This window comes from Geospiza fortis, unplaced genomic scaffold (genome assembly GCF_000277835.1).
Source record: "Geospiza fortis unplaced genomic scaffold, GeoFor_1.0 scaffold188, whole genome shotgun sequence".
Lineage (NCBI taxonomy): Eukaryota > Metazoa > Chordata > Aves > Passeriformes > Thraupidae > Geospiza > Geospiza fortis.
Window position 1 is genome coordinate 379,698 of NW_005054337.1, and position 17,551 is coordinate 397,248.

A 17,551-nucleotide genomic window follows, 5' to 3' on the forward strand; every position below is an offset into this window, starting at 1 on the left:
GCTGATACCCACAGTGAAGGTGTCACAGCCAGTTTATAAATGCTTCAAGAGGTGCCAGGCAGCTCGGGGGGCAGCGCAGAGCAGGAGTGGGCTCCCTGCCCATGGCACCTGGGCACGAGTCATCAGCCCAGGTCCACTGGGATGTGTACAGGAGGGGGTGTTGGGGCTGAGAAAGCTTCTGGGTAGGGGGAAACATCTGCTGCCTGGAGGAAAGGCTGGCTGCTTTCTTGGAAATGTTTCACCCTGTTTGCTGTTAACAGTGGCAGGAGTTGAAGAGGGGATGATGTGGTCACCTGGGTCTGGTGGCCCAAACCGCTGCCACCAAGGAAATCAAACCTTTGATGAAGAGCTGTAATCTCTTTCCTGACTCATGAAATACCAAAATATCAATATAAATTCATGAGGTATCAAAGGAGAGATCCCAGTGTTTAAAGGAGTTTTTCCTCCAGGGTGAAGCTGGGCTAGTTGGGGAGCTCAGGGCTCCTGCTTGCATATCAGGTAATAACAGAGATGTGCTGCTTCTGTCTGCTGCAATCAGTGAGAGCAAAATCAATCCTCAGCCAAGAAACCTTCTTTACAAGTGCAGTCAAGTGTAACATCAGACATGAGTCTGATACAAGTTTGATAGGAGGAGGGTGCAGCTGCAGCCCTGTCTGCTGTGCAAGGAGGCGTTTGATTTACATGAGTATGAACCATTCCGCCCCTTAGAGCCTGATTCAGCACCTAATAATCACTCCTGACTTTAACAGAGTGCTAAAGCAGGCTTATTTATTGCTTCCATTATTGCATCCAAAGATGAGAAACAGATTTAGAGCTGTAAGAGTCATAAGAACACTGGAGAGGCAAAAAAAGTGGAAAAAATAGAGCCTTGCACCAAGGCATCATTTATTTGTGCCAGCACATTACAACAGTCTGTCTCTGCAGCAAAATTTCAACCCCTGCAGTCAGTGTTTGCATTTACACTTTACAGATCAAAGTTACCTGGCTGTACTCAGCCAACTAAGGCAGGAGTTACCTGGAGGAGTGCAGCGTGGAGCTGCAAAGCAGTGCCCTCCTGCCCATCAGGCTCACCTGCCCTGCTCTGTCATCAAATCTCTGCTGGAATCTGGAGCTTGAAACAGGAAACAGTCCATGCACACTGCTCCCCAGACAGGGTAATTGAGATAAAGTTATTTGCAAGTGAAAGTTGAACCTCATTTGTTTAACCTACTTTGACCAGATGTGTTGTAGCACTCCTGACATGAATGTTTAAGATTTGGTAGCACATGTGGGCTGTCCTCTGCCCTTCTGGGGTAGGAGCAGCACCTTGGTGGTGCTCTGAGCATCACTTTCTGCCAAGTCCTCCTGAGATCTGCTGGTACACAGAAGCACATCTATTTACCAAATGTCAATCATTTTTTTACAGCGACACACAGGTAAGTATTAAAGTCTTCACCAAAGGCTGCAATATTCCCAGGTTACAGCCATCTGAACATAGTTCATTTTATCAGGGAAAAAAAAATGCCCTTTTCCCCTCTTCCGTGCTGATGAGGGTGTCGTGTCAGGGGGAGCATTTTTGTGGGAACCTCTCGATCAGATATTGGCAAAATTATTGAGAAATAAAGGATGCTTTGAGGATGCTCTCTGGTTAAACAGTTCTCGCTTAGCATTTGGGGCATATTTAAGACCAGTATTCAAGGGGGAACCTTATTATTTTCATCACTTATAGTTCAGCCAAGGCATTTAAGGAAAAATACTCTTGGTTGCTGGCAGGGTCAGGTGATACAATGCACAGGAACAGGGTGAAAGAAGGCAGCCTGCATTGCTAATCAGGTTAGAGTCAGCTGCCTCTGCCCTCCAGCCTGCTCTGAAATGGCATGTAGTCTAATTAGTTATAGAAAGGATTTTACTGAATAGTTGTAAACAGATCTGAGGGCTTGGAATAAAATCAATCTGACTGTGGAAACTTTTCAGGATAATTATAAACTGTTATTGGCAGAGTGTGAAAGAGAGACCAAAGGACTTCTAGCAGTGGGAAGCTTGTAGCTGTGTGGGCTGTTCTCTGCAGGGAGAAGAAGGGGGATGCAGGTCTTTATCAGAGGAGGGATAAGGGGCTTCAGTTGGTGGGGACACTGCCTGAAGGTGCATATTTTTTAAGGCTCTTGAATGTTTTGTTCTTTTCTGTAATGTTAGTGATGCCTGACGCCTGAGGTACCAGCACATCCCATGGTGGAAGGCATGTGTCCAGGTAAACTGCATAGTGAAATGCTTATACGTCTTAAAATAAGGAAAAAAAAGGAAAAAAAGAAGACTATTTGAGGGGTTTAAGCATGGTTTTGTATAAAGGCATGTAAAAATTCTCTTTGCACAGATCAGAATGGTCTTGGCTCAGACTTTCACCATCTCCCTACTGAAATAAGTGCTGAAAACTGAATCTCCTGGACAGGCTGGTCCTCACTGCCCCACAGAGCCACCCTGGCCACCAGCCCACCCCTGTGTGCCGCTGGACTCTGCATTCCCGTTCATGGCAATGCCCCAGAGCTCCACCAGAGAAAATGGCTTTTGTTTCACCCAGCCCCTCGACTTCTCCCGCCCATCCCCTCACCGTGGCGAGGCCGGCCAGCCGTTGGGCACAGCACGGGAGGACGATGGCTGCAGCACCCCCCTGAGCAATGGCATGGCCTCCTCGGAGGCCCCCAGCCCCTTGGGGGCTCCCAGCCCCTCAGACTCCTCTGCCGAGCCCCTCTGCGCGCCCAGCCCGGCGCAGGACCCAATGCTGCACGAAGAAGGGATCAAATACGTGTCTGCCGAAGGGGAGAAACTGGCCTGCGGCTGGGGGGCCTTCACTCCCGGCTGCCTGCAGCCCTGCAACACATCCAAAGGGGTCTTGTTCTTCCTCTGCGTGGCCTCCTTCCTGCAGGGCATGACCGTGAACGGCTTCATCAACACCGTCATCACCTCCATCGAGCGCCGCTTCGACCTGCGCAGTTACCAGAGCGGGCTGATCGCCAGCTCTTCACCACGGGCCCGTATGAGGCGCGCTCGGCGGCCCAGGTGGGCGTCTGTGGGGGGGACCAGAGCCTGCCCTGCTCCCAGGCCGCCTCCAGCCTCTCTGGCTACAGGTTTGTCTTCATGCTGGGGCAGTTCCTGCACGGCATGGGAGCCACGCCGCTCTACACGCTTGGCGTCACCTACTTGGATGAAAACGTCAAGACCAACTACTCCCCTGTGTACATTGGTGAGTGGGGCTGAAGGGTGTGACCGTGTTCACAGGGGTCATAGGATGAGGGAAGAGACGAGGATCTGACTCCATGTTTCAGAAGGCTTGATTTATTATTTTATGATATATATTGTATTAAAACTATACTAAAAGAATAGAAGAAAGGATTTCATCAGAAGGCTGGCTAAGAATAGAAAAAGAAAGAATGATAACAAAGGCTTGTGGCTCGGACTCTGTCCGAGCCAGCTGGGCTGTGACTGGCCATTAATTAGAAACAACCAACATGGGCCAATCACAGATGCACCTGTTGCATTCCACAGCAGCAGATAACCATTGTTTACATTTTGTTCCTGAGGCCTCTCAGCTTCTCAGGAGGAAAAATCCTAAGGAAAGGAGTTTTCATAAAAGATGCCTGTGACAGAAGGGCAGCTCCAGCCCTTTAGCAGCAGGGTGGTGGGAGGGAGAGGTCATGGTCCTTCATCATTGTGGGAACCCAGCAAATTCCTCTGGCTGCCCTGGAGGGCTCAAGACCCTGTCATGGGGCTTGGAGACCTTGGCACAGAGCCCAAGACCCCTGTGCCTTTGATTTAGCCCTTGGAAAAAACAATTACCAAGCTCACTATCTAACATAGGTGATAGGTATTGGAAAGTAATTGTAAATATTGTACACGTAGTTTTTAGTATAAAAAGATAACACCACCCCGGGAGCAGGCAGAGTGCCTCTGACTGTCTTGCTGAGCAGACCTTGGCAGGCCAGGAGAAAGAATTTTATAGATAAGATACAATAAACAACCTTGAGACTGAGAAATGAAGAGTTCTGACTTCTTCTTCGACCTCCGGGCTGGGAAAAGAGAATTTCTAACTTATCTCGGGGTCACTCTGAGCAGCTAGAGACCCCGAGAATCATCTCCCAACCCACACTGGGAGCACCTCTCCCAACACTGCTCAGCCTTTTGTTCCTGTTGAGGGTGGAACTCAGAGGGATGTGGCAGCTGTTTTGATTATTTACCAGGAGGACAACTGTGAGCTCAGTTGGGTGTTTTTCCTCCCACAGCTCGTGCCCTGTTGGTGGGCAGTGCCTCCTGCTCCTGGCATGGGGCCAGCCATGTGGCATTAGCATCACTGGCAGTCAGCCATGCGGCCATACCCCATATCCATGCAAGGGGGCATAGAATCACAGCATGATTTGGGCAAAAGGACCTTTAAAGGTCATCTAGTCCAATGAGAAGGGACGCCTTCAACTCAATCAGATAGCTCAGAGACACGTCTAATCTGACCTTGAATGTGTCAAGGGATGGAATATCCACCACCTGTTTGGGCAGCCTGTGCCAGTGTTTTATCACCATCATTTATATCTGATGTAAATCTTTAGATCATCATCCCTTCGGGCCTCAGCACAGCAGGGATGGTCACTGGGCTGCTCAGCTACTGCTGGTGCAAAGCACAGCCAAGAGAAGAGGCTCAGCTCACTCCTCTGCGTCGCTGGTCGCTCAGCAGCTGCCAGACACTCACAGTCCTGTTGGTGAAAGTGCCAAAAGGGTGATCTTTGAGCAATTTCAAAATGTGTCAGTCTGCCCATGCTGTATCAGAAGGCTCTGTAGTGTGGGAAGGAGATCATGAGATCATCAGCAAGTTGATCTTTCCACGTGTCATGGTTTAAACAGCAAACTGAAATAAGTGCTGTGTTTAGTGTAGACATTCCGTGTTGTCAGTGGGGAGAGAATCCTGTTGCTCATTGCAGTCGGGATGTGGCAATGGGATCTATAGCATCCCTGCTAAATATGGTTTAATTCTGAACCAATTTTGCCTGCCCAATAAAACTTCCCAGGTTGGATGCAAAAGCTTCTCTGGAGCAGAAGCATGAGAGGAAAACTTGTGGGAACGATATGGATTTGTGTCTTGGTGGTTTAGTGGGAAGGGTGTGAGGCAGCCAGAGGCTGAGCATCCTGCATCCAGGAGGGAATCACACTGGGATCCCTGGCTGACGTTGTCTAACACGACTTGTTTTCCCTTTCAGCTGTTTTCTACACTGCTGCAATCCTTGGGCCTGCAGCGGGTTATCTGGTAGGAGGAATGTTTCTAAATATTTATACTGAAATTGGCAGAGAGTAAGTCGTTAAAAAAAAATCTTGTTCCTTTCCCTTTCTGCTCTGTGTTTCATTTGGGGTAGAAAAAAATAATACCAATGATCTGGAGCAATGAGCTGGTGGCTGGGTGGAAGTGTGCCTGGGGTGTTGGGTGGTGTGTCTGCAGGCAGGGAGGCTGGAAGGGTGGTTTGCATTAGTGCTGCTGCTGAGGGGAAATTGCTGACAAACCTGTCAGCTTAAATCCTTCCTCATGCTGCACTGCCTGTGCTAATGAGGCTGCGAGCAGCAGGTGAATTTTTTGAATGAGTTCCCTGATGAGGTTGTGCTCCCAGCAGTGCTGCTCACCCTCCCAGTCATCCCACCAGGATGCTTAGTCCATCTTTGCTTTGTAATATTTGTGGTTTATTCTTCTTTCCTTCCAGGCTCTTTGGTAGATCACAGAATCACAGAATGCTTTGGGTTGGAAGGGACCTTAATGATCGTGTAGTTCCAGCCCCTCTGCCTTAGGCAGGGACACCATTTACTAGGCCAGATGAATGGATTAAAGAGGGGGAATGGGTTTCTAGGGGAAGAAATGAGTTATTTCCACCATTTTTTTTTTTGCAAAGGGTGTTTTTGGGGTGGAGCAAGGATCTTGGCAACCCTGAAAGCACAGCTGAAAAGCAGTGAGGTGAATGATGAGAATGGTGTGATTTCCTGGGCTCATGTTGTGCTGCGCTGAGGCTGGAGGCATGGAGGACATGGCATCCCCATCAGATCACTCAGTGTCCTTTGCTGTCACCCCCGTGACCCCTTGGCCCTTGCCAGCCTCAGGGAGAGGCCCACGGGGCTGCCCTGCTCTGTCCCCAACCATCACCTCTGTTCCTTTGTCCCTTTGGCTTCTCTTCCTGCAGGACCGACATGGCCCCTGAGAACACGCTGTGGGTGGGGGCCTGGTGGATTGGCTTCCTGGGGGCTGGAGCTGCCTCTCTGCTCATCTCCATCCCCATCCTGGGCTACCCCCAGCGCCTCCCAGGTACAGGGGATCCTCCTGGGCTTGGGGTTTGGGGCTAGGACTGCACAGTGCTCTGCTCGCCCTGGGGCTTCCATCCATCCTCCTGCACGTGTCTGGCTGGGGACGTGGGAGCAAAGGAACAGCTCCCTGTGTTTAAATTGGAATTCCTCAATGGATTTCACCCCATCTGCTTCTGTTACTGCTTGTCCCTTGCAGCTGTTGCTGGAGGGAGGATGTCACGTTGCGTTTTCCCCCTGCAAATCCACGGCTTCAGTGGCAACCATACCCTGTGTCTGACACACTCCTGGTCCCTTTGCCTCTCATTACTGCTTGTCCCTTGCAGCTGTTGGTGGAGGGAGGATGCCACAATGTGTTGTTTTCCCCCTGCAAATCGAAAGCTTCAGTGGCATCTGTGTCTGACACACTCCTTGTTCCTTTTCCTCTCATTTTTCATGTAGGGTCCCAGCGCTACATCGTCATGAGGGTGTCAGAGGCTCATCAGCTGAAGGATGGCAGCCACAAAAAAGCGTTGGATCCAGACTTTGGGAAAACAGTGAAAGATCTGCCTCGGTGAGAAAAGCACCCCACACAGAGGTTAGGGAGCCCTGCAAAGGGGAGAGAGAGTAATGAGCTTCCTTCAGCCCTGCCAGCTCAAAGGTGTTGCCCTTCTTCGGGCAATGACACTTTCTTGCAGAGGAGGTGTCAAAGAGCCTGGTCCTGTCAAGGTCTGGGAGCTCTTGGCAAAGAGGCTGAGCTAGAGCTGGTGCTGGGGATCCCATGGGGGAGCAGGGGACAAGTGGCCAGTCCCATCTGGGTTTTCAGAAGCTCGTGTCCACCTGCAGTGCTGTGCCACACACTGAGTTTCACTGGGAGTGGCTTGATGCCCAGCTTCAGGTGATGGGAGATGCCCAGGCATTGCCAGCTCCCTCTCCCCAGCAGCATCATTTCTGCCTGTCTGTTTCTGCCTGGCCTCACCTGGCCCATGTTTCCAACAGCTCCTCCTCCCCAGCCCCTCAGGGCTTTATTCCTTTCCTCTATTTTTACTTGGGTTAGATCCCTGTTTTGTCCTTTTTAATGAGAAACGAGATGAAACAGGCCCTGTGATTCTCACAGCTCCATTCCAAAGCCGGGGAACAAAATATACCACACTGTAACTTTCAGTTCCTTTTCTCTTTTATTCTTGGTTTCCTTTTTTTTCTTTTGCCTTCACATCTTCCAGCCACCTTTTATATATTACTACTTCTTATCTCTCCAGCAAGGCAGTGACACAGCAACTTGCTTAATCTTGAGCTGCTGCTTGGCTCTGTGATGGGAACAAAGCAGGAGCCAAAATAAAATGTGATCTTTTAACCATGTATTTTTGTTATGGATTTTTGAAATATTTTATGATTTTGTTGTTGTTGTTGTGTTGAGTTGTACTGAAATGGAGGGCAGGGGGAGAGGTGCTGCTTTATGTATTGCAGGGGGTTAGCTGACATGGAGGCTCTGGATGTTGCAGACATACCACATACCTGGATATTGATTCCTTTTGGAGCTTGCAGTCAATAAGGGGATCTGTCACTGTTGAGATCTTCTTTTTTTTTTTATATTATTTCTCCCAGGATCGTTTTTAGGGAGTAGATTTTATCCATGTGTGATGGCTGCTCCCTGCAAAGATGTTGCTAAACCCCAGGCTGCTGCCAACAATCATTTCTGAGCATTAGCTGTGGTCTTTGTTGTGCTGGCAGTGGAGGATGGAAGCAGAACAGGTGCTCAGAACAGGAATTTTCAGCACCAGTCGAGCTGTGTTGTGTCAACACAACGACTCACACCCATCTGAAATGCTTGGAGACTTTGTAGGAAGTTTACCAGGGGTTAAGGCAGTTGTATGAAGAATATTACACTGAACAGACTTCAGTGCTGTTATTAAATGGCATTCTTGACTGGGTGCCATTTTCCGAGGTCACGGCTTGTTCTGCTCACGGAAATTGAATTCAAAACCTGCATTTAAATAACGATAAGTCTGTGACTAAAACTAACACAAACAGGGCAGCAGAGAGGGATGAAAGTCAGTGCTTGATGCTTTTCTTGCTTGTCTGGAACAAAGCTCCCACTGTTTCTGCTGTCTGACAGCAGGAACAGAGACAATCCTCCTCCAGGAGCATCTTTCACACCTTGTTTCTGAATAATAAATCCCAAAAGGTGGGAATTTGTATCAGGCAATTCAGACCAGTCCAGACCTCAGTGTGCTTTGAAGGCAGGAACCCAACAGACTTTTGTGGTCCCTGGTTTTGATTAATGAAAGGGAAGTGCCTTCAAGGCTTTCTGCTCTGGAAACTTGCATTAAAGAGGAGATCCCATCTGTGCAGGCAGCTCTTGGGGACACGTGGACCAGGCTGGAGGGTGAGGCCAAAGGACACTCCCTGTTCCTTTTGTCTTGGTCAGAGACTGTGTGCCACACATTTTCTCACAGTACAGGCAGTAACAGTCTCACAAAGATAAGCAGAAATACTGATGAAATAAAATACTGTTCCATGCCATCAGGTCCTTTCTGAGGGAGGTTCATGAGTTGCTGCATTCACAGTGCTGCCCGAGAGCTTACAGGAATGCAGCCCATGCAGCCTAATCCTCTGCCCTGGAGACACTTCTGTATTAACAGTATTTCACTGATCACTCCTGGATTAGGTGCAGGGTGGGACTTAGAAAAGCCATGAAATGGAACAAAGGGAGGTTGGTTTATGTTCCTGTGGGGTTGCACGCGGTGCCCTCTGTTCCCTTGGTGCTGGTGACAGTGGGTGTCATTTTTTGCTGGAAAAGCCCCTATTCACATGCTGTAAAATTGGATAATATCCATTTATCTGGGGTGTTCTGAGCATGCCATGCTCAGAGGAGCAGGCTCTGATCATGCAGGTGGTCCCAACCTACTCAGAGAGCCATTATGTGAAAAAGAGTTCTGATATGTGAGAAAGAGACTGATATGTGCCCATATCAGTAAAGCCTTGGAGGCGCAGCTTTTTTAGCTGGTGGGATTCTTCTCTGCAGTGCTGGGCCTCCTGAAATCCCTTTGGCTGCAAGAACTGAGCACTGCCAAGGCTATTCAAGAATTAGGTGATTTCTGGGTTTGTTTAAAGTCCTACTGATGTAATAAAAAAGTTTGTGCTGTCTTTGGTAAGGTTTTGTGTGCCATAGCTCCTCAAAACTGCATCTTCTGTCTTCAGACAGATTAAATTGAGTGAATCCTTATTCTTAGTGCTGAAAGGAGTTCTTTTGCATATTCCTACTTGCAAGTCCAGCCTGTAACTTTTGGGCAGAGGGTATAAAGTCACACTAGTGCCAGGGAGCAACTCTTCTCTGTAAAAAGGTGAAGGCACTGTCTGTTTTCTGCCTCAGCCACAAGATCTACAAGCATTTTCTCACTCAAATATTAAGCTTTATGCTTCTAAATTAAGCACAGCCAAAAAAAATCTGGAAAATAAAATAGTACATTAAACTAATCCCAAGAGCTAGGCAGTGTAAAGCCCCCTGTAATCAAAGTGTAGGAATGTGTGGCATTTCTGTCTTTCAGCTTCTTTGTTCTTTTGATGTAATGAAATTCTCCATGTGAGTAAAGTTGCATAAATCTGACTCTGAGCCTCGGCACGTCTCTCCCTTACTCGTACCAAGGCAGGTTTTCTCTGATCTCACATTTCCACCAGAGCAGGAGGTGGTGACTGTGCCTTTCTGCTCTGTGAGCATCCCATGGCATCACTCTTGCAGGATTTGTGCCCATCCCAGAAATGGGATAACCCATGGCCTGGGCTTGGCTAGGGGGAAGTCATGGGGCAGAATTTGAAGCTGCTTACAAAACATCCCCTGAGAAGCAATGTCGGTCCTCTTAGTCCAATATCCGAGATAGTGAGAGATAATTGAGACCATTCCCTGTGCCTGAGGGCCTTTCTGCATCTCAGGGATGGAATTGTTGCTGGATCTGCATGTAAATGACACATGGCAATTTCTCAGGCATATCTGTGGCTCTCTCCTAAATCCCAGTGGGTCAAAGTAAAATGGAGTTACTCAATTTATACGTTAAGCTTCAAGTAAAACTGGGCTTAGATTGTGGCAGAAAGATTGCTTTCTGTTTTTCAGGTGTCTTGGAGGTGTTTCCTCCATATAGAAAGGCTTGCTTGGTATTTCCCCTGAGTTACAAAACATCTCTGGTTATCAGAGGTTGTTATTGTTCTGAGAGTGTGGGTGAACAAGTAACGTGTGTATGTGAGGATGTAGCACAAATTTGCTCTTGGTTGAGTCAGGAGTCCCAAGATATCTGCAGCAGGCACTAATAAAACCTTGAAATGATGGAGATTTGGTGAGGAGTTATGTCCTCTCAGTATTGCCCCATTGAAACAGACAAAGTACTCAGCCTGACCCCACATGTTGGAAAATTCCTCAAAGAGTTGCAGGATGATGGGATGCTGTATGTAATCCTTGTGACTTGGAAGACCTGAAATCAAAATGTGCCTGAAATCAGTGATTCAATTCCGATATATTTGTCCTTCCCAGGTCAGTGCTGCTACTTCTGAAGAACCCCACCTTCATCTTCCTCTGCTTGGCAGGAGCAACTGAAGCAACCTTGATTGCTGGGATGTCCACCTTTGGACCCAAATTCCTGGAGTCTCAGTTTAGTTTAAGTGCCTCTGAAGCTGCCACCTTTTTTGGTAAGGAAAACATGTTTTTGCAATGTTTTCCCATTTTGCCAACAAATAGAAGAGCACTTTTAGCTCGCTTAGAATGGAGACAGATGCTTTGCAGTTTAATTATGGACTGGTTATCCCCCTCAGCTGTTGGATGGGATCATTTCCTATCAGCACACCTACACCCAGTGCATTTCCAGAGCTGCATCTACTGACATCAGGAGGAAATGTGTCACTTCTGTAGCCATCTGTTACCCTCTAGAGGAAGGCAAAATAATTGTAATTCCTCCTAGTGCATCACCAGGAAACATTGGCTAAACATTTCCTCTGAGGAGGGATGTCAGAGCTGGTGGGGGATATTTTGTCAGCATCCAAAAACAGAGATCCTCACCTAAGTGCTGTAACATAGACCAAGGAGTGGTGTCCAACAAGCATGAGCACTCCTCAAAGAGCCAGTTTTAACATCTCTGGGTAGGAGAAGCTGCCTTAACAGGCTCATGCCAAATTACCTGAGCTGTTACACAGGACCACCCACTACAGCAACATCCACTAACTCCCACCAAGAAGCCACACAGAAAGCAAGGAGTCATTTATATGCAAAACACACTGCAATTAATGTATTCAAACCTGAAAACTCCTCGCTGACATTTCCAAACTCACTTGAGGGTTTTTTCCTCTTCTTTTTCAGGTTATCTGGTGGTGCCAGCCGGAGGGGGAGGCACATTCCTGGGAGGATTCCTCGTGAATAAATTTAAACTGCGCTGCTCAGGAATCATCAAGTTGTGTTTGTTTTGCACAGTGTCGAGTCTGCTGGCCATCTTCATTTTTTTTATCCACTGCCCTAACATGCCCATGGCAGGAGTAACCCAGATGTATGATGGAAGGTAACAACAACCACCCTGTCTGTCTGTCTGTCTGTCTGTCTGTCCTGAGGGGCTCTGCTCAGAACAGGGTAACTCAAGCACACAGTGCTGGTGGCAGTTATGTGTGGGTGTGTTGGGGGTGGAAGTTGGTGTCTGGTCACCAGAGTGTGAGACAGAAAATAGATTTTCTGTGTGAGACACAGAAAATAGATGTCCTGAGTTTTGCAGTGAGGTGGAGTTTATGGAAGAGGCTCCCTAGTTGGTGAGGGAGGGATGATCAGCAGCACCAGAGTGGGAGATACTCCCACTCCACCCTTCAGCTGCCTTTGCAGCAGCCCCCATCTCTATCCAGTGGGATAAGCTGGACCAAAAGTGGGAATCTCCTCTCTGAATGGAAGTGTCACCCTAAGAGCTGGTCACTTCAACTCCCTTGGTGGCTGTGGGAGAGACAGCTCCAGGACATGGTTAAAATTTGGTGGGATGAAAGCCTTTCCAAACCTGGGGATCCATCACAACTCCCACTGTCCCTTCCTCTCCCCATTTCCTCCTGTGAAGTGCTGCTCACTGACTGCTGCTGTGTTTCCCTCAGTGCTTTGCCAGGTGGGCACCTCAACCTGACAGCAGCCTGCAATGCCCAGTGTGGCTGCTTGCAGGGCACCTACAGCCCTGTCTGTGGCGCTGATGGCATCATGTACTACTCCCCCTGCCACGCTGGCTGCAAAAGTGTGTCTGTGAACCTCAGGAATGGCAAGAAGGTAGGTCTGGAAGCACTGTGCATGAGCAGGGTGGTGGCACATCTCTGGAGTGATTTGGCTGGCTCAAAAGGGTTTGAGCTTTGCTGCAAATCAGTGTAAAATCAGGCAGGGCAGGGTGGATGCTCTCAGGTACCACGTGAGATGGAGGCAGGAGGTACTCTGAGGTCACCCTGCTTTGCTTCTCTCGTTGTGTCCAATCATCCTTGCCTCATTCTGGGTCAAACTGTGCTGAAATCCATGGAAAATCACCCAGGCAGGCAGGGAGCTTGGTAAGCCCCTGATTTCTGTCCTAGTGCTCCTTTTGGGTCTCGAATGAACATGATGCACCTCCTCATCCTTCCAGCATGTTGCTCATGGAGTCAGGCAAAGGCTTAGAGAGGGTAGAGGTGATACTCAGCTGCCTGGCAGGGTTAATTTCCCTTGCTTGATTTTCCTGTTTGGAAACAGACGTGTGTCAAAAATGCAGCTTCATTTCTACTTCATTCTGGGAGTCTAACCAGCTGCTTTCTGCCCTCCCTGAAATTCTTATTTTTAAAGCTTTGACTGTCGCCACACTCTCCTCAGCAGAGCCCCCACCAGCCTTTCTTTCCCAGGTCTACCAAGAGTGCAGCTGTGTTGACAAAGCCCTCCTGCCTGGCTCTGGCAGAGCAGAGGCAGGGAAATGCACCTCCTCCTGTGCCAAAAAGCCCTTGCTCCTGTGCTTCATATTTGTGGTCATCCTCTGCACCTTCCTGGACTGCCACTCTGAGGTAAGCAGGGATGGCCCTGTCCTCTGCCAGCACTGCAGGAATCCTCAACGTCCTCCTCTCTGCTTTATCCCGCTGGATCAAGCATGGGAAAGGTGTGATGGGAACCACTGAGTTGGTGGCAGCCTGGAGATATCAGGGCTAATTCCTGTCCCAGTCTAGCTGGGAAAGGAAATTTCAGCATTGGGAACTTTGTCCTCTGACATGGGATACACACATTGACAGCAGGGGTGGAGGGACACTGCACTGGGGTGATCCTAAATCTCCACAGGGATGGAGGTCCCAGGTGAGCTGGAGGTCCCAGGTGTGCTGGACTCGAGGACCTGGAGTTGTGAAGCAGGGAGGTGATGCAGCCTGGCAGCATTTTTAAGCAAACCCCTTTTTCTCCCCAGGTGTGTCTCTGACAGACAAAGGTCCTTTGCACTCGGGATCCAGTGGATTGTGGTACGAACCTTAGGTATGGAGCAGAGGGAATTTGCACACCAAAAAGGTCTGGTGGTTCTGGGAGGTGTGTGCCAAGCTGTCACCCAGGAATAAAACACACTGGGTTAGAGAAGAAGGGATTAGGACACACACTGCTGAAAAGGAGGATGCTTTGTTTCTTTTGCTGTCTTCAGGACAACCTAATTCCCTTTGCATGTGATTTACAAACTGAATAGAGGGTTCTGTAACACATCACAGGTGACAGAGGTTCAATGTCCTGCCAATGTGCCCTAATTTTAAGGAAAGGAAGCAGAGGTGTTGAAGCTCCTGAGTGTCTTTTGGCTCTTATGCAACTTGTAGGTCAGGACAGCCAAAAGACCTGCTGGACTCTCAGATCTTGAAATCCAGCATATTTTTGATCCCTGGTGGCTCTGGATGTTGCCGGATGAGCTCTTTTAATCATGGTATCAGCAGAGCTTGGTGCTTTTCTGCAAGGTGCTGCCCAAACTGAAGATGCCCTCTCTCTCTGCCCACAGGAGGCATCCCTGGCCCCATTGCCTTTGGCTCCATGATTGATAAATCCTGCCTGCTGTGGCAGGACCAGTGTGGGGAGCAGGGCTCCTGCTACGTTTACCAGAACTCAGCCATGAGCCGCTACACCCTCGTCGCTGGACTGGTCTACAAGGTGATGCTGCTGCTTATCTCCACTCCCTGGTGAAGCAGACAGGTTTTTAGGACATAATGTTTTGCTCTAGGAAAGAATTTTACAAAATTGGGTTGCCCTGATCTGGCCCACTCCCAGACAAAATTAAATTTTCACACAAGAAATTTCTCAGGGAAGGCAAAAGCCCTGTTAACTTCTCATCAGGTAATGGTGCTCCAGACACCATCATTCTGTTAAATTCCCATTATTTTCTAGGATTACAGCTTCTATTGCACCATATGAAATACCTCCTTCCAACAGCAAACAAAGTGATTTTTGCTAGAAATGGAGTAAAATATCCAAGTGCAGTGTATTAGTGAGAGTGAGGGATGGCATTGTGGGCAGGCTGTAAATAACCATTCCCCAGTCACTGCTAGAAAATAAGAGAACTTAGAGCTGTGGGCTTTATTTATTAGCAGAAAACCATCATTTTAACTGCTCCCAAACAAGCACTTGCCCTAGATAGTAATGTTTAGCAGCTGCTGTGATAAAGGGGTTTTCAAAAGCCTTCCAGCAAAAGGCTGAGGCAGTGTTGGCTCATGCAGCACTGTGCTCCAGGTGTCTGTGTGGGGCTGAACTTTTCCAAATTCCCATTGCTATGGGGATGGCTAAATTCAGATTTTTACCCCCTCTGCTTCTGAGTGCTGCTCTGCTTCCCAGGCTGGCCAACATCATCTCCCCAAAGCTTGGTCAGCAAAGCTCATTGCAGATGTGGGGTGGGCCCTGGTTTTGGGGGAGAGCAGAGGGTAACGGGGTGTCTCCATGGCTGCAGGTCCTCGGGACAACCTTCTTTATAGTGGCCTGTTTACTGTACAAACCTCCACCTCCAGAGTCACCTCCTGGCAGCTTGGATGCATCTGAAAATGGCAGCAGTGACCTCCAGGAGCACAAGCCTTCACTGCCAGCTGAAGAGGATATGTAGTGCTGTCCACATGCAAGTGACTCTTTCAAACTGAGAAATACCACGAGAAGACATTATGCAGTTTCCCAAGGGGTTTTTAAATCAACAGTAATATTTTAAATTTTTATTCTTTTTTTAGTTGAAGATAAATAATTTAAGTAACCACTGGTGTGCTTTGCTATTTTCTTAACAGCAGAAGCACATTTAAAGTTGTGCGCTGGTGCCACGTGCAGTTATTTAATTTTATTTAAAGAAAGGGCTACTGTAGCTTTATTCTGTGTCTGTGACAAGCCAGGACCACGTTCTCCACTTGTGGAAGTAATCACTGGTAACTCCAATGGAGCATGTGGGGTTTCAACCACCAGAGGATCTGGGCCAACTGTATTGAATATCTCAATTGTAAAGCCAACTGTAGCAAAACTGCTCTTGGGACTTCCAAGCTGGAGAGGAGCACTGCTGTTCTGCAGTCTGCACTGCAAAGGGGTCAGCTGGCCCTTGAACTGTTGCATGCAAAGCAGACAGCCCTGGCAGTGTCCTCCTCCTTCCCATGGCACACAGAATCACTCTGTTCAGGAGCAGCTTCTCTCATTATGCAAGTTCCTATTACTGGGAGAGGAGATTTGATTAGCAAATCCATCAGTACACTACAGGCAGCCATTCCCAGAGCTGCCAAGCACTGTACACTCACTGCCTCACTCATTGCAGGGTTTACACCGTGGAGACACTTCGGTTTTTTTTATTTGTGTTGTTTAAAAGTGATGCCTTTTGTAATGTACTGTGCAAAACTTGAACTTCTTGCTGTTTGCTGGGCGTGGGAAGACGTGAGATACAGATCTATGCAATGTTTATCTTGGGTTGTTCTGTAAAGACAGTGGGTTTGGGTAAACAGAAAGGTTGGAGTGAGTTTAGTTTGTCTCTAGACCAGTAGCCTGAGGGATGGGTCTGCCTTGTGGAAGGGGGATGCTGGCTTGTACCTCTTGCAAGGAGAGAGGGCAGCGTTCCCAAAATGACCTTTGAATGTGCTCTTGCAGTGTGGATCAGGACCTTTCTGAGGGGCAGAAGTGGAACTGGGGCGTGTGTGAGTCTGGCTCCCCTCTGAGTGCAGATCAGGCCAGGCTGGTGCTTGGTGTGCAGTGTTTGCACAGCCACGGGGTGCAGGTGCATGCCCAGGGGGGCACAGGGAGCCCCTGGAATCCTGCCTGGTGTCACCGTGGTCACAGGACAGCTCCTGCAGCCCTGAGCTGCACAACTGCACTTCCTTCCTGCCAGCTCCCACTCAGAATTGCTTTGTAGATGTTTTTGTATATTCTGTGTATTTATGCTTCTACAGATGGACACAGGATGGGCATTTGCTTCCTTCATTAGCAAAGGACTGACTCTCAGTGTTCCTGTTGCAGACAGGGATGGTGCTGCTGGGAGTGGAGTTGATATTCAGGTCAGTGGAGGAAAGCAGCTTCTTCCATTCACAGATCCCCTTCCACCAAAGCCACAGGGTGAGCTCTCTGCTTCCAAAGCCCTTGTTTGCCAGCCCCTGATGAGTGCTGGGACACACTGTGCACCCCCTGCCCCATCCCTGGAAGTGCTCAATGCCAGCTTGAGTGGGGTATTGAGCAAACCTGTCTAGCTGAAGATGTCTCTGCCCACAGCAGGGGATTGAAACAAAATGATTTTTAACCTAAACCATTCAATGATTCTGTTTCTATCTCTAGTAACTGCTGGAAAAACTAAAACTGATAAGGGTGAGATGGATGATGGCTTTTGGCTGCTTGTGGAAGGGCAGCTGGTGCAGCTTTGATGGGGCACAGTGTGCAGGAGAGCCCTGTTTTTCTAGGGAGGCAGGATTAGACCCCCTGATGCAGGATTTAACCCCAACACTGCCCCAGCACCTTCACCTGGGTTTGGAGCCACCTGCAAGCACGAGCCTGTCTCCAGGCCTTGCCCTTCCCAGCTTAGACACCTTGGGTACAAGCAGGGATCTTAGATAGGGAAATGCATGAATGTATTTTGGGAGCTTATTTTATGTATGATGTATTTATGAAAGTTAGAAGTTTTTCTTCACATATATATATATATAAATATATATATATATATTCATGGATATTGCAATGCAATTTTAGTGTTTATAAAAATGAGCTTTATCTGAGTGTGTTGTTTCCAGAGCTAAACAAAAGCTCCTGGGATTCTGGGCATTTATTATGTTGCTGTGGGACTGGGAATTCCAGGATTTTAGT

The 17,551-nt window shown here is 48.4% G+C and overlaps 1 protein-coding gene across 1 annotated transcript; it reads left to right on the forward strand.

Annotated features, from left to right (window-relative positions):
• The first annotated feature begins 2,365 nt into the window (after positions 1-2,365).
• On the forward strand, positions 2,366-17,527 carry SLCO4A1 (solute carrier organic anion transporter family member 4A1). Its single transcript, XM_014307474.2, is given in 13 exon segments — positions 2,366-2,990; positions 2,993-3,217; positions 5,217-5,307; positions 6,180-6,301; positions 6,739-6,850; positions 10,799-10,953; positions 11,618-11,813; positions 12,382-12,547; positions 13,141-13,280; positions 13,282-13,296; positions 13,686-13,750; positions 14,253-14,401; positions 15,192-17,527. Coding segments are annotated over 13 exon segments (2,073 nt in total). The 5' UTR covers positions 2,366-2,503; the 3' UTR covers positions 15,342-17,527.
• Positions 17,528-17,551: the final 24 nt, after the last annotated feature.